Source organism: Neoarius graeffei, chromosome 16, assembly GCF_027579695.1.
Source record: "Neoarius graeffei isolate fNeoGra1 chromosome 16, fNeoGra1.pri, whole genome shotgun sequence".
Lineage (NCBI taxonomy): Eukaryota > Metazoa > Chordata > Actinopteri > Siluriformes > Ariidae > Neoarius > Neoarius graeffei.
This window is the reverse complement of record NC_083584.1, coordinates 8,683,484-8,701,396: the sequence shown is the minus strand read 5'-3', so window position 1 is coordinate 8,701,396 and position 17,913 is coordinate 8,683,484. Positions and strand designations below refer to the sequence as shown.

The window sequence follows — 17,913 nt, the reverse complement described above, 5'->3', positions numbered from 1 at the left end:
TAAATGAACCCAAACTGAGTGGTTGGAGTGTATTTTCATACACAAATGGAGAAATGTTCGCTGAGTGTGTAATTGTGTCGCCCCACTGCAGACCGTTGTCGTTGTTAATTCATAGCATGCTCAGCTGCATGAATGTGTCATGCACCGAAAATAAGAGATTTACAAGCCAGGAACGCCTCATGATGCAATACGCAAGAAAAGAAAGAAGATTTACTGCCATTTTACTTTGTATTTGAGTAAAGTGAATAAATAAATGGTCTGTGGAAAATGCATTTAATCCTGGGAACTGCGTGCACAGGAGTTTATTTTGTGTTTACTCCCCCCCGGCTGGCTACTTATTTGTCATGGCTGGCTAGTATGAGCCTTAGTGGAAAGCCCTGGGAATGCGGAAATGTCAAGTTTGATTTTAGATTTACGAACCCGAAAAAAAATGTCAAAAAAACGGCGTTAAAAAAAAAAAAAACCACAAACGGCACTCACCCGGCCGGTGGACCGGAAACAGAACATTTTTTAATAATGGCCTAATATTATGTTACAGATTTTGTTGAATACAGGCAGGTCATTGGATGTTCCAGTGCATACAAACAAATCACTCTGATACTCAGTGCCATAATTTCTGACCCATCTTGCAGTTGAAACATTTGAAAATGGATCTAAAGCTAGCCGCACACTACGCCGATCCACGCGGTACCGAACCGACCCATTTCAGAGCCGACTCCCGACAGGGCATGCACATATCCCTGACTAACTCACGACTGTTGACGAGTGCAGTCGCGATTGAAGCGACACCAAACGAGATTACGCGAACTAAGCATCATAACAAACATTCCGCTAAATATCACGTGACAACTTAATAGCTTTGCGATTGGCTATTGGATATAGTTACTGTTAAATCCAACACTTGAAGATGCTACCGGCTGAATTACAAATGACACAACATGGAATATGTAGCGCACTATCTAGGCTGCATGAGCTATTATTCCCAACCTTAAATAGTGCACTTATATAGGGGAGTTAAAGTGATTTGGAATTCAGCCACACAACTTGAGCAGAGTGGCTTTCCAGCCCACTGTGTCTATGGATAAAGCTTCAGTCTATGGAATTACAGTATATACCTGCATTAGGTGCTACCAACACGTATTTCTCGCGCTAGAAATTGTGTTTAATGATGTCACGTGTTCTATGCGAAAGATATGATTGGCTATTGCTAGCGACTCTCGCCGATCAGTCTGGCTCCCGATTAGTTTTTCGAATCGGCTGTGAGATGAGTCGGTACCATCGAAAACTAGTCTTTACGCCTGACTCGCGACTTCAGTTGGCTCGGTACGCTGAAAATCGGCGTAGTGTGCGGCTAGCATAAATGTAATGTTTGACAGAGTAATTGGCTTCAGCCAATCGATGTGTGTCTAAGCGGTGGGCGGGGTGACGAACACTTCAAGTGTAAAACCCAGGATCGGAGTTGAGAGTTAGAAGTTCAGAGTTCGTATTTATACAATTACACTGACAGGTTTGATTTAGTGACGCTTTGTTTTTACACCCGATTTTGACACCAACTACTTATCAACTGAAGTCAAATATAATGGATTTAACTCTATCAGGGTAAAATTAAGTCTACTTTTGCTCAAATTTCACTAACACCCAAAATTTAACAGTTCTGAATTTGCTGTGTACCATGTAATGAATAGGGAGGGGGTGAAATATAAAGACTATCTAGTCTAATAATTTCACGGAAAATGGAAAACCAAACCGGAAGGTTGTGGTATTTGCTCGTTTTAAGAGACAAAATTATTTACATTTTTTAATTAATTTCACTTACACATGGTAATAATGTTAATATTGTGCTCTGAGGGCCCTCTGTCAGTGCTGGGCCCTTAGAATTGTCCTAACTCCCCCTCCAACGGCACCCCGGTCTACGTACTCGGAGTGCTCTTTTAGTTGATCGTTATTTATTTGCTGTATCGGATTATTTAAGTTACTACATTAACAGGATAAATATGTACCGAAGGCTTTTTCTGTGTAATTAGCATTGCAACAGCCTCCTGAATTTTATTAAGCGTTTAAAGCACCGATCGACAGAACCGTTAGCTGAAAGAGCCTCACCTGGAGTGTTGGATGAACTCATGGACCTCACGTCTCGTCTGGTTCCACACGTCTGGACTCAGGCAGGGCGAAGACGATCTCCAGAGGGAGGGGGAGAGTGAGAGAGAGTGTGTGTGTGTGTGTGTGTGTGTGTGTGTGTGTGTGGTGTTTCCACGAGGTTCTGGAAGGCGAGGGGTTCTAGAGCGGGTCCTCGCTGTCCGCCATGACTGCGGATCTGAGTAGAGCGGCTGGGCTGTGATGATCACACACTGCAAAAATGACACAAGAAACAGGAAGCAACATTTGGGTTTATTGATTTTTTTTTTTTTAAACAATCGAAGTCTGTCCTAAAAAAAAAAAAAGAAAAGAAAAAAGCCTCAACTGACTCATCAGCTCAGGTCACGACATGAATTCTACCAAATGAACTGGAAAAATGTTACATCGCTCTGATTGATAAGGCCAAAAGGAAGGACGTTAATTAACCGTCAGTGCTAATTGAGTGATCCTAGGCTCCGCCCATGCCTCGTTACATCATGCATGTTAAGGAAAGATTTAAAAAAAAAAAAAAAACATTAATTCCTTCACCTGGCTGCTTTTCCTCTCAGAACCCGTAAGAGCGTAAACTCCTCTGTCCGTTACAAAGCGCTGACACTGGAGACTCCTTCCAGAAATGTTAAACGCGCTAAATTAAAGTTCATTCACCAAAAAAAGGAAATGTCCAGATGCTAAGAACAGAAAGAGAGGTGAAGCTGGCTGAAGGTAAAGCTGTAAAGCGCGAGGAGAAAAACTAGCACACAGTCGGTCCAAACGTCGTTTGATTACAACTCATTTCTTTCCTGTCACTCTCGGATCACGTGGTGTTCGCAGTGTGCGGCGCAGCAGAGCTCCTGCTCGTCTGCTTTCCCGTTCTCGATCAGAGGCAGGAGACGCTACCACTCCTCCATCAGATGGGCTGGGCAGGACCCGGGCTCTGTCGGAGTCAGAGTGAGAAAGGCTCTTTCTGTAGTGAGGAGGTGTAGCAGGTTCGCCTCCGCCTCGAAGCAGTCAGAGAGCCATTAATGGGATGAGTCACGCAGCCCCGGCTCTGTGCTGAGACTGCCGCGCTGGAATACCCACGCTGCCTCACAGCGCCTGCAGTACTACATTACCCACGCTGCCCGCCAGACTCCCGACGGCCTCCGGATCAGCACGAGGGGGCCGTCGGTAGACCGTCTCGTTTAAACGGCCGACGCTTCAGTCAGATCCAGAGCAGGCTCCTGCTGCGGAACAAACGGCAGGTCAGGAGACGGAATCCTGAAGTCCTTTAGTGTCGTGCCGGAGAGGAGAAAAACGCCTCGGGAAAAACACACATCAACCTTTCTGTTCATCAAAACCCACCTGCTATTTACATTTACTTATTTGTTGGTGGTGGTGGCTGTTCTGTGGAAGGACATGCAGCGAGTGAGTCGGAATATTCAATGCGAGGGTTTTTTTCTGTAACAGAGTCGAGGCAAAAGAAGTGAGTCATAGAGATCACACAACATCTCTTTCAATAAAAAATAAAGTCCGCAATAATAAGTGTGTGAAGATTAGCAGACAACACTGGGAATATGGGGAACTGGGAATATAGAGCATTGGGAATATAGGGAATTGGGAATATGGAGAACTGGGAATATGGAGCACTGGAAATATAGGGAATTGGAAATATGGAGAACTGGGAATATAGAGCACTGGGAATATGGGGAACTGGGAATACGGAGCATTGGGAATATAGGGAACTGGGAATATGGGGAACTGGAAATATGGAGAACTGGGAATATAGAGCATTGGGTGGCACAGTGGTGTAGTGGGCGGCACAGTTGCCTCACAGCAAGAAGGTTCTGGGTTCGAACCCCGTGGCCGGCGAGGGCCTTTCTGTGCGGAGTTTGCATGTTCTCCCCGTGTCCGCGTGGGTTTCCTCCGGGTGCTCCGGTTTCCCCCACAGTCCAAAGACATGCAGGTTAGGATAAAATGGGATGGCCTTGGGCTGAGGTGCCCTTGAGCGAGACACCTAATTCCCAACTGCTCCCCGGGAGCTGTTAGCATGGCTACCCACTGCTCTGGGTGTGTGTGTGTGTGTGTGTGAGCGCGCTCATTGCTCACGTGTGTGGGCATGTGTGTGTTCACTGCTTCAGATGGGTTAAATGCAGAGAGGAAATTTCACAAGTGTGTGATGAATAAAGTTGTGCTTTCTTTCTTTTCTAGGGAATTGGGAAATATAGGGAACTGGGAATATCGGGAACTGCATACAAGGTACATAAAGAACTAGTAACACAGGAAACTGGTAACAAATGGAATTGATAATGTAGCGAACTGGGTACACTGGGAACAAGTAATGTTGGGAACTGGGAAGCCAGGGATGAGAGAATACTGGGAAATAGGAAGCTTGGAAATTTGAAATATAGACAACTGGGCACATATGTAAGGGGAAATGTGTAACTTGCAACATTGGGAACCTGGAACACGGAGAACCGTCTACACGCGCGCCTGGGAACACGGAGAACTAGGAACAAAGGGAAGTGATAATAATGGGAACTGTGAATTTGGAGAACTGTGCCGTTAGTTTTGGAAGGTGAGAGATTATCTGGCCACAATCCAACATCTTAAACATTTTATAAAAATATTGGAGTCTTCTCATCTCATCTCATTATCTGTAGCCGCTTTATCCTGTTCTACAGGGTCGCAGGCAAGCTGGAGCCTATCCCAGCTGACTACGGGCGAAAGGCGGGGTACACCCTGGACAAGTCGCCAGGTCATCACAGGGCTGACACATAGACACAGACAACCATTCACACTCACATTCACACCTACGCTCAATTTAGAGTCACCAGTTAACCTAACCTGCATGTCTTTGGACTGTGGGGGAAACCGGAGCACCCGGAGGAAACCCACGCGGACAACATGCAAACTCCACACAGAAAGGCCCTCGCAGGCCACGGGGCTTGAACCCGGACCTTCTTGCTGTGAGGCAACAGCGCTAACCACTACACCACCGTGCCGCCCCATATTGGAGTCAGGATTCGCTAATTTTTTCACAACTTATTCCCAATAACTATAACTTTATTAATTGTTCCACGTGCTTTAAATCATAACATCAGGACGAGAAACGACAGCGAATCGTCCGTTTCTTCTGAAATCTGTCCAACTACGACCTAAACATCAGCGTTTGAAGGAATTCCCTGTGGAGTTCATTTACACTGTTGCTGTTTTGTTTCTTAAGTCAATGACGTATTCATCGTTTTGAGCAGTTATAATTTAAACATGTGATAAAATATTAAAGGTGATATTTGATAAAATTGTAATTCACTAGTTGTTGTCCAGAGCTGAAAACAATGACCTCACTTCAAAATAAAAACACACAAAACTAACAACCATGTGGCGTGATGGGACTTGAGGTTATAATTTCAGTGCTCTCAGAGCCACCCTTCAGTGCAGTTTAGACCACGCTCACGTCATGTCACGCACTGTTACTGGTACCGCACAAGGAGTTATACAAAACGCACAATCTTGGGTGTGAAGATCTTTGCTGGCGTGAGTGTAGATACGCAAGTAAGAGCTCCACCTACATCATAAATTAGTGGGGGGGTTTTAAATCTAGATGGATATTTAACAGTTATTCCACGAAATTGAGTCGTACATGAGCTGACAGACGACGAGGTGCGTAGCACCGATATTGAGTGGAATAACTGTTTTATTCTCTCCATGTTCAATGGATTTTGAGAAACAGCATTTTTATTTTTAGCAAATTCGATAAATAAAAACTTTATACAAAACGTCCGACAAAATCATTTCTTAGAATGTAAATAAACTGGTGGAATGATAGGAGCAATTCGTGAAAAATACAACCCCGATTCCAAAAAAGTTGGGACAAAGTACAAATTGTAAATAAAAACGGAATGCAATGATGTGGAAGTTTCAAAATTCCATATTTTATTCAGAATAGAACATAGATGACATATCAAATGTTTAAACTGAGAAAATGTATCATTTAAAGAGAAAAATTAGGTGATTTTAAATTTCATGACAACAACACATCTCAAAAAAGTTGGGACAAGGCCATGTTTCCCACTGTGAGACATCCCCTTTTCTCTTTACAACAGTCTGTAAACGTCTGGGGACTGAGGAGACAAGTTGCTCAAGTTTAGGGATAGGAATGTTAACCCATTCTTGTCTAATGTAGGATTCTAGTTGCTCAACTGTCTTAGGTCTTTTTTGTCGCATCTTCCGTTTTATGATGCGCCAAATGTTTTCTATGGGTGAAAGATCTGGACTGCAGGCTGGCCAGTTCAGTACCCGGACCCTTCTTCTACGCAGCCATGATGCTGTAATTGATGCAGTATGTGGTTTGGCATCGTCATGTTGGAAAATGCAAGGTCTTCCCTGAAAGAGACGTCGTCTGGATGGGAGCATATGTTGCTCTAGAACCTGGATATACCTTTCAGCATTGATGGTGTCTTTCCAGATGTGTAAGCTGCCCATGCCACACGCACTAATGCAACCCCATACCATCAGAGATGCAGGCTTCTGAACTGAGCGCTGATAACAACTCGGGTCGTCCTTCTCCTCTTTAGTCCGAATGACACGGCGTCCCTGATTTCCATAAAGAACTTCAAATTTTGATTCGTCTGACCACAGAACAGTTTTCCACTTTGCCACAGTCCATTTTAAATGAGCCTTGGCCCAGAGAAGACGTCTGCGCTTCTGGATAATGTTTAGATACGGCTTCTTCTTTGAACTATAGAGTTTTAGCTGGCAACGGTGGATGGCACGGTGAATTGTGTTCACAGATAATGTTCTCTGGAAATATTCCTGAGCCCATTTTGTGATTTCCAATACAGAAGCATGCCTGTATGTGATGCAGTGCCGTCTAAGGGCCCGAAGATCACGGGCACCCAGTATGGTTTTCCGGCCTTGACCCTTACGCACAGAGATTCTTCCAGATTCTCTGAATCTTTTGATGATATTATGCACCGTAGATGATGATATGTTCAAACTCTTTGCAATTTTACACTGTCGAACTCCTTTCTGATATTGCTCCACTATTTGTCGGTGCAGAATTAGGGGGATTGGTGATCCTCTTCCCATCTTTACTTCTGAGAGCCGCTGCCACTCCAAGATGCTCTTTTTATACCCAGTCATGTTAATGACCTATTGCCAATTGACCTAATGAGTTGCAATTTGGTCCTCCAGCTGTTCCTTTTTTGTACCTTTAACTTTTCCAGCCTCTTATTGCCCCTGTCCCAACTTTTTTGAGATGTGTTGCTGTCATGAAATTTCAAATGAGCCAATATTTGGCATGAAATTTCAAAATGTCTCACTTTCGACATTTGATATGTTGTCTATGTTCTATTGTGAATACAATATCAGTTTTTGAGATTTGTAAATTATTGCATTCCGTTTTTATTTACAATTTGTACTTTGTCCCAACTTTTTTGGAATCGGGGTTGTAAAAAAAAAAAAAAAAGATACATTCTTACCATCAAATACTTTCATTCCATATTTTGTTGCCTTATTTTGTGTTTTTTGGGGTTTTGTTTTCGAGTGGAGTTTTTATTTCGTCCTCAGTTGGTTCAGTAACACGCTCCGCCATTTTGTTTTTCTCTACTCACGGTATATGAGCTGATATCCTAGTAGTAGAGTAGCCAATCAGAGCATGTGATTGCTCATATCCAGTGAATAATACTTAATAATAATAATAATAATAATAATAATAATAATAATGTTACATTTATATAGCACCTTTCTCAAACTCAAAATCGCTTTACATAGCAGGGCCCGAAATTCGCGGTGGTCCGGTCGCCCGAGGCGACTTAATTTGTCATTTGGCGGGTAATTCCTGTCACTAGGCAGCCCGGCTGGCTAGTTGAAAGTAAAAAATATATATGAAGCGAAGATTCAGACTAGGGCTGTGCAATATATCGAATATACTCGATATTTCTCCGAAAATTCTGTGTGAGATACATAAAATTATTATATCGTAACTATCGAGTATTTTATGGTCATCTGCCGACTTGCTTTTGTTTCGTGTTTGTTTAAAACCTTTTCCAGTGGTTTTCTCCCTGTCCTTCAGGCAGTAACGTGAGAGGCTGCCTAAGGGTAAAAAAAAAAAATGTCACGCATTCGCCAACCAATCCCGGGCGACATCTCGGTGCTGAAAGGAACATGCGGGAAGATTTCCTAGTTTCGGTCTACAGCGCTGACTCAGTTCGTGCAATCACTTGTGCTGCATAGGCTACCGTGTAAGCTCTGTCCATTTCAGAGACAAATTAAAAATGGAAGGGGACGAATTGGTTCCTAAAAGAACTAGTAAGGGGTCAGTCATCTGGCATTTTTTTGGATATCGCGAGGAGGACGTGGAACAGCAAATGCCAGTTTGTAAAGTGTGCAAAAAAAAAAAACAGTATCAAGATACTCGGGTCTTGAAATAAATGCACATTAGTCGTGAACAATGGTAACCACTCTCTTTTGCGTTATTTTTGACAGAAGTAAAATTCATACATGAACAAATTTTGGCGAGTTGATTTTCTGTTTGGCGAGTTACTTTGGAAGGGAACTAGTCCGGCTGGCTGGTGAAAAATATATATGAATTTCGAGCCCTGTATAGGTCAAAGAAAGCAACACACAATGGAAAAAGAGTTGGTAAAGAGTGGCGAGTTTATGCAGTGGTGGTGGAGGAGGAGGAGGAGGAGGAGGAGGAGGAAAGTTCATGAAACAGAAAGATTTTGAGATGAGATTTGAAGAAAGGAAAAGAAGAGCAGTCATGGTGGGGTTGAGGGTGGGTCTTCCAGAGCTTGGAGGCCATAGCGCTGAAGGACCTGCCACCCAGGGTAGAGAGTCTGGTGCAAGAAGATTCTGGCTAGAGGATCTGAGAGAGCGGGATGGAGTGTCGGGGTCAGAAGGTCACAGATGTAAGAAGGAGTAAGGTTATGGAGGGCTTTGAAGGTGAGTAGTATGATTTTATATTTAATTCTGGACAGAACAGGTAGCCAGTGTAGCTGAGAAAGAATGGGGGGCTAGGGCGTAATTTTGGGTAGGGATGCTAGGGACGTGTCCCTACCAATATTCAGCCGCTACTGTGTAATCACGATCAATAAAACCGATGTCCTAACCTGAGCAATGATTATATGGCACACAAAGGGTTAAATGTATGACACTGCTAATAATCCCCCCTCTAACGTAGATATGCATTCTCTGATTAGCTACCTGTTTCTCGCTAACTTACATGGTTGGCTATCCCAGCTGTCACTCCATCTGCTGTAAAAGCAGCACACCTCCCACAGCAGCCATGACTACCCGCCCATCAACCCCCCGTATCGCACACGTACACACCTGACCTACCCTACGCACCCCCCACTCTCCATCAGCCTACAAATTGAGCTGGACTTCGATGTCCATGCATGCTTGCCCTACGACTCGCATGCCGACTTGAGTATCATGGACGACGGCCCCCCTCCCAAGAAACGAGACATTCGTTCATTCTTCTTCAAAGTCAAGAATGTAAGTGCAGGGTTTCCGTCGAGCTTTAAAACCTCAACAAAATCCTTTTGATGTATGGAAACCCTTCATAAAAGTATTGCTGTGGCTCCTTAGGCAGGTTTAGCAACGTGACAGGACGCATCAGAGCTAGGCTACTGCATAGCTGCAGAGAAAAGGAACGCTGGAGCAATATAACTTGGTGTTAGATAATATCCTCGATGAATGAATGTTAAATTTATAGACCTGATGGTTTTACAGAATGTAAGTAGTCAGATGTAGGCTACTGCATGGCCATGCAGATGTGCGACTTGCATTTCAGAATCAACAGCGTGACAGCCATGGTGTCTGCTGCGTTCACCGTTTTACAGAGACCTCTTTCTACTACTACTAGGCTAGGCTAGATACAACAAATCCATGGTCCTTTACTGCCACCTACAGACGAATATTGGTAACTGCCTTGGATCACTTTTGTGTCCCCACCAATGTCAAAATCAAAGTTACTCCCTTGATGGGGGGATATGAGCAGATGGTTTGGTATGAGTGAGGAGTCTCACTGCAGAGTTCTGAATGGATCGTAGCCTTTGAAGGGATTTAGTCAGGAGGCCAAAGAGACGGGAGTTACGATAATCTGAGCGGGACATAATGAAGGAGTGGACCGAAGTTTGAGCGTCACTACTGGGAAGGACGGGGTGAAGGCGGGCAATGTTGACTTGAATTGAAGTGAATGTGGATAGAATAATTATTCTTATACTTGGAACTCAGCCGATGTAAAATTCCAGTTTGTCAGGGTTGAAATTATTGATGAAAGTGTTTGATTAATGGCTGCGTTTGATGCACGCACCTTTAAAATCACACCACCTGGAACTAGGGTGACCACCCGTCCCACTTCAGGTTATTCTGTACAGCCATTTGTCCTGCGCCATGCATATTAGGATAACGTCCTGGTTTTTCACTGGTCATTCATTGACGACATGAAAAACACGGATGCGATCTATTCCATTTGCCTGACGCGTGACTCCAACGCAGAGACAGCAGCAGAGTGGTAGAGCTATATATGGCTCTGGACAGCACTCTTGGCTTTCATTTCGTCCAATGGTTGCAGGAGAGAATGAGGACGTCTGTCCGACAGGCTGTGTCGTAGGCTATGTCAATCAAATTATCGGGAGCGTAAATGCCCCACCACGTGAAATTGAACAGACAGAGAGAGGGAGAGTCGGTGCCTGAATGCGAAACTATAGCCAGTGTGCCACCCAAAAAGAGAACGTGCTCTTTCAGTAGAGAATGGACGACATCACATTCCTGGGTAAGACCAACGGATGAACCCGACAGAGCTTTCTGTTATTTGTGCAAAAGTAGTTTTTCAGTTGCTCACGGTAGTGAGCATGACGTCAAGAGACACGGCGGACGCGAGTCTCACCAGAAAAGGGTTCAACAGCAAGAAACGTCTAAATCTATGCAGTCGTTTCTCTTAAGTCCGAAGCATGACACTGTTATTCTATCATAGAATTCTTCTTCTTCTTTTTTAAATTCCAGCTAGCCATGTTTATCCACCAGTTTGAGATTTTGGTTTGAGAAATGTCTGCGCTGAAGTTTTATTTAACATAAGATTATTTTTTGATTTGATTTCAGATTTTTCACTGTACCTTTAGTTGAACTGTGTCAGTGTGGAGTAATTTGGAAGGCGTATACTGTAGGTTACTCGCCTACTTGAAAGGCCTGAGTAGTTACTGCTTTTGACGGTAGAGTTGACGAATGATAATGTCTCAATAACGACATTACTTTGCAACACTGGTGTGTTTTTGGGATGAAGACGTAGGCAGACATCAAATGCTTTGTTTTATTGGCCTTATGGTCTAAACCAGGGCTTTTCAAAGTGTGGGGCACGCCTCCCCTAGGGGGCGCCAGAGTTCTTCGGGGGGGGGGGGGGGGGGGGGGGGCGCAACGTGAGGAAAAATAAGACAGAATAAGTTACTTTTGCGGACATTTAGCGAACTTCAGCTAGTCTTTACCAGAGACAAAATGGATGGATTTTTAGTACCTAAAGCTCCAGTGAGTGAGGAGACAGAGTCTGGGCCAAGCAAAAAAAGAAGGCAGTATGACCACGATTATTTAAAGTTTGGATTTTCATGGACTGGATCTGAAGATGCTCCACTGCCACAGTGTGTTGTCTGCCAAGAGGTGCTAGCTAACGATGCTATGAGATGTGTAAAATGTGTAAAACAAGATGTTTAAAAAAAAAAGCACAGATGTTTAAAATGTGTAAAAAAAAAGATGTTTTAAAAAGCGCAGATGTTTAAAATGTGTTAAAAACAGGTTTTAAAAAGCACAGATGTTTAAAATGTGTAAAACAAGATGTTTTAAAAAAAAGCAGATGTTTAAAATGTGTAAAAAATGTTTTTAAAAAGCACAGATGTTTAAAATGTGTAAAACAAGATGTTTTAAAAAAGCAGATGTTTAAAATGTGTAAAACAAGATGTTTTTAAAAAAGCACAGATGTTTAAAATGTGTAAAAAATGTTTTAAAAAAGCACAGATGTTTAAAATGTGTAAAACAAGATGTTTAAAAAAAGCAGATGTTTAAAATATGTAAAAAAAAAGTTTTAAAAAAGCACAGATGTTTAAAATGTGTAAAAAAAGTTCTAAAAAAGCACAGATGTTTAAAATGTGTAAAACAAGATGTTTTAAAATAAAGCAGATGTTTAAAATGTGTAAAAAAAAAGTTTTAAAAAAGCACAGATGTTTAAAATGTGTAAAAAAGAAGTTTTCAAAAAGCACAGATGTTTAAAATGTGTAAAAGAAAAAAAATAAAAATGTGTACAACAACCATTTTTTTAAATACGAATGGAACATGAAGTATAGCAAAAACAAAAATTGTAAGGGGGGGCGCTGTTATTTATTTGCTCTCTGAGGGGGGGCGGGGCTGACTCTCCCACACTTTGAAACCCCCTGGTCTAAATTGTGAAGTGTACGGTCAGTGTTTACAGGTTTAAAGGCAGGATACAAATATTTCTTGGTAAGATATAGGATTTTATATATATATAAAAATATACTCGTCGTCCTGGCGGCGCTACCTGGTTGATCCTGCCAGTAACATATGCTTGTCTCAAAGATATATATATATATGAAAGCTTTAAGTTGCCGCACCTGTCCCACCTTGTCCCACTAAAACGTACTACTTGTCCCACTTTTTGTATTTTTAGAGGTGGTCACCCTACCTTGAACATGTGCTTCTAATACTCAAAAAAAAAAATCCCCCCAACCCCGAGACTTATCACTCTTATAAAACACTGTACACACATCATTGCCGTTTCTACAAGTGTATAAAACAAGTGTGTGCTGTGTGAGCTTTCGGAGTGACGTGACATCACGTGACATGGTTCAGTCCCACATCGCATCATCACAGTCAAATGCCAAATGACTACTCCACGGGATAAAAGTACATATCAGATGTTACAATGTAAAACAAATATAACGCGCAGTAATTAAAATAATGAACAACACAACAAAATCTAAAAAACTATATCGCTCGATTATATTTAAATATTAACCTATTTATAAAAAAAAAACTATCCTTAAAAAAACACGTTGGTTGTTCATCTTCGGCCCTGTACAGGTTCTATTTCTCAGGAGCTCAGATGATTCTTTATAAGCAGTGAAAAAGTGATGATCTCTGTTTTTTAATTTTATTAAAAAGGCGCCAGTGGTCGATGTATCGCGTCTCTTTGAGCATCTCTGGACAGCAGTACGGTCTGAAACACCAGCAGCGTAAACTGGAAGGCTGTAGGATATTTACAGGAGAGCGATCGTATTAAAAAGATGATCTACTTCAACTTGCGTGTAACTTTGGAACAAACTTCTAGCGTTTGTTAGCTTCATGCAGCTTTTCCTTACCATAAACAGTAAATTTACAGCTAAAAACTGACTCAACTCTGCCTCTCTGGATTTGTGTGCATTATCTCATCTCATCTCATTATCTGTAGCCGCTTTATCCTGTTCTACAGGGTCGCAGGCAAGCTGGAGCCTATCCCAGCTGACTACGGGTGAAAGGCGGGGTACACCCTGGACAAGTCGCCAGGTCATCACAGGGCTGCACATAGACACAGACAACCATTCACACTCACATTCACACCTACGCTCAATTTAGAGTCACCAGTTAACCTAACCTGCATGTCTTTGGACTGTGGGGGAAACCGGAGCACCCGGAGGAAACCCACGCGGACACGGGGAGAACATGCAAACTCCGCACAGAAAGGCCCTCGCCGGCCCCGGGGCTCGAACCCAGGACCTTCTTGCTGTGAGGCGACAGCGCTAACCACTACACCACCGTGCCACCCTGTGTGCATTATTATTCAGATATTAAACATGTCTATCTTGGATGATCTTCAACAAGACAAGACAACTCACAGCATCATTTATATTTTCCTTCATGAAAGTTCAACATTCAGTCCTCGGGTCCCACTTTGTGGTTCAAAATGAGTTAAAACTCAAAAAGCTGCTCAACTCTTTCTGCCTCTTCTCCATGTAAAAGAACAAATTCTGCCTTTTTTTATCTCAGTGTGAGATAAAAGCACCGGTGTGACCTGCTCACACACGTTCAGGTGCAGTGAGGACGACACGGACGCCTTCAAATACATTCTTCAGCTCGAGCTGGGGGGAAAAACAAAAACCTCAAGGGCCTCGGTTTCAGCGGCTGCTGTGATGAGCAACGCTGGAGCTGGAAGAGGAACTGGAGCTGTGGATCTGTCCCTTTCTCCGTTTCCTCTCCCACCGTGTCCTCTGTCCTCACCTGCTGGACACAGTGTGGAACTGCACACACACACACACACACACACACACACACAGGAAGTAACTCCAGGATCCCTCGTGTCGACTCAATCACAACACTTCCTGCCCTAAAAACGGGGAAGTTCCTGCCATTGACCGAGTGCCTGCTCACCTCGCGTTTCCACTTCCACCACTCCGAGTCACAAATAACTCCACATTGTTCAAGGATTTCCATCCAACTCGGCTTATTCCCAAAGTCTGCAACCCTCAGAGGTGATTCGGACATTTTAAAGAACCACACAAGTGTGTCGGGAAAGTTTTGGCCATTTTTGAGTCTTTAAGGCAGAAATAAATAAAGGAAAGAGAAATGAGATAAAACAGATTTTTTTTTTTTGAAAATGATGTTCTTCAGAACATTCCCAAAACACTGAGCCCGTTCACACACGGGGAACTCAGAACATAGAACACTGTGGCTATAGAAACTGGGAACTGAGAATGTAGAGAATTGGGAATACAAGGAAATACAAAAAGAATCTGGGAATTAGGGTATTAGGCAGAAAAAGAAATTTACCAGTCAAAAATAATATTTTATATAATCCTGATAAGCGCCGCAGGTGCGAAGACGAGCGCCGCAGGCGCGAAGTCCCTCTAGGGGGGTCTGGGGGCATGCCCCCCCAGAAAATTTTTGAAATTTAGACTTCATTTCCTGCATTCTAGGACATTTTCAGGGTGAAATGGCGTGTAATTTTTGATCAGAAATATTGCATATTTTTACTTTGTATTTTTTTCAGTTTCACTCCTGAATGTATCAGATGTATGTATGGTGTTTGATTTGGTAACAAAAGTGAAAAGAAAATAAACAACAATGAATTGTATATAATCTTTTGATCTAGTTACAGTATTTAATAAAAAAAAAAACCAACAGTATTCTATTTTACCATACCCCAATGAACCCCCCTTGTTAATCAATGTATCACACATACCTTTTCTGTCTTTTTGTGGAAAAACGAATCAGTTTTTGTCACATTCAATTTGGGGCGTTTGTTGGGATTCATCTTGATCCAGAAGAGTGAGTCAGCAAAAAAAAAATGCGGTTCTCCCGCCAAGAAAGAGGAAACTACAACGCAGGGTGTTTGGCAATTTTCGACCAATCAGAATTCGCGATTTATTCAGTCCGCATGTTACAAGATTCAGTGCGGGCCAAAATGGCGGAAACGATGAAATATTCTGATTTTTCATTTCAAGTTTTCAGTATTTTTCGTATTAAACTGTGTTTCTTACGATTTGTAAATGATGGCGGAACCACACACGGACTGGCCATCGGGAGTAGCGGGAGTTTTCCCAGTGGGCCGGTGGTTCAGTGTGGGCCAGCGGAGAAAAAAAAAAAAACAGTTGCGCGCTGGCCTTTAATATGATAAGCAATGTTAACAGTTTCTTTAACAAACTGTTAACATTGCTTATCATATTAAAGGCCAGCGCGCAACTGTAATAAGCAATGTTAACAGTTTGTTAAAGAAACTGTTAACATTGCTTATCATATTAAAGGCCAGCGCGCAACTGTAATAAGCAATGTTAACAGTTTGTTAAAGAAACTGTTAACATTGCTTATCATATTAAAGGCCAGCGCGCAACTGTTTTTTTTTTTTTTTTTTTTCTCCGCCGGCCCACGCTGAACCACCAGCCCACCGGGAAAACTCCCGCTACTCCCGATGGCCAGTCCGTGTGTGGGCGGAACATAACTGGATTTATCGGATGACATGTGGGAGTATTCATGTGCGAAAATTTTCGGCATTATCGTCCGTTTCAGTATCCGTCTGTGTGTATACTTGTCCGTTGAAATCGGCAATCGCCCGTCAAATTTACGGGTGGACGGGTCTCTGCCTAATACCTTACTGGGAATGTAAAGAAGTGGGAATACAGAGAAGTGGACATACAGAGAACTGGGAACACAGAAAACTGAGCACATATTAAACTGGGAAGATAGGGAACTGGGAACATTAAGAACTGGGAATTATAGGAAACTTGGAAAAAAGGGAACTGGGAACATAGAAAATTGAGAACATATGAAACTGGGAATGCTAGGAAACTGGAAACAACTGGAAATATTAAGATTTGGGAATTATGGGAAACTGGGAAAATAGAGAATTGGGAATACAGCGAAATGCAAACTAAATAAACTGGGAACGTAAAGAACTGAAAACACAGGGTAGTGGAAATACTGAGAACTGGGAACATACTGAGCACATAGTAAACTTGGAAGATAAGGAACTGGGAACATAGAGAATTGGGAATACAGGAAAATACAAACTCAAGAATGTGGGAATGTAAAGAACTGGAAACACAGGGCACTTGAGAAACAGAGCTAAGAACATAGAATACTGAGTACATATTACACTGGAAATGATCAGAAACTGGGAATCATAGGAAACTAGGAATTATAGAAAAAGGAAACAGGGTAATGGAAATACAGAGAGCTGGGAACAAAGAAAACTGAGTACATATTAAACTGGGAAGACAAGGAACTGAGAACAGAGAATTGGGAATTATAGGAAACTTGGAAAATAGGGAATTGGGAACACAGAATTGTGAATACAGGGGACTGCAAACTAAAACTGGGCACGTGAAGTGGAAACACGGCACTGGAAATACAGAGAACTGGGAACACAGAAAACTGAGTACATACTAAACTGGGAAGATAGGGAACTGGGAACATAGAGAATTGGGAATTACAGGAAATTGGGAAAATGGAAACTGGGAACATAGAGAATTGGGAATACAGGGAACTGTAAACTAAAGAAACTGGGAACATGAAGTGGAAACAGGGCAGTGAAAATACAGAGAACTGGGAACACAGAAAATGGAGTACATATTAAACTGGGAATTACAGGAAACTGGGAAACACGGTAGTGGAAATACAGAGATCTGGGAACATAGGACACTGAGTGCATATTAAACTGGGAAGACAGGACACTGGGAACATTAAGAATTGGGAATTATAGAAAAATGGGAAAGTAGAGAACTGGGAATTTTGGGAAAATAGAAAATTGGGAATACAGGGAAATACAAACTAAATAAACTGGGAACGTAAAGAACTGGAAACACAGGGTAGTGGAAATACAGAGAACTGGGAACACAGAAAACTGAGCACATACTCAACTGGGAAGATAGGGAACTGGGAATTATAGAAAACTGGGAAAATATGGAACTGGGAATACTGGAGTTGAATTTGTAAAATACATTTTTTTCAACTGGAAATGTGCATAGAGAGTTTTTTTGGGGGTTTTTTTGCCAAGAAACACAGCTTATAATTGAAGTTATTAAAATGCTGTGTGTTTATCAGCGCTGCTCCATGACTCCATCAATAAAATTAAAAAAATGACGTGTTGGTTATTAAACAGGAGCAGATCCACCAGCTCACTGCTGGAAAATAATCTACTCTGTGATGCGACAACACGTAAATACAGTCACCAGCTCATCGAAAGGCAGTTTAAACCACTTAAAGGGTGCAAAAACATTTGGAGGGAAGCGAGAGTGTGAGAGAGCGAGAGAACAGCTCCCGGACTTGTGCAGTTTAGTC

The 17,913-nt window shown here is 42.4% G+C and overlaps 1 protein-coding gene across 1 annotated transcript in view; it reads right to left on the bottom strand.

The window, feature by feature from the left end:
• Positions 1-17,913, bottom strand: part of hdac5 (histone deacetylase 5) — a 197,677-nt gene that overhangs the window by 140,783 nt on the left and 38,981 nt on the right. The window contains 1 exon segment of the mRNA XM_060942459.1: positions 2,101-2,348. Coding sequence (XP_060798442.1) covers positions 2,101-2,122 — 22 coding nt within the window. The 5' untranslated portion in view covers positions 2,123-2,348.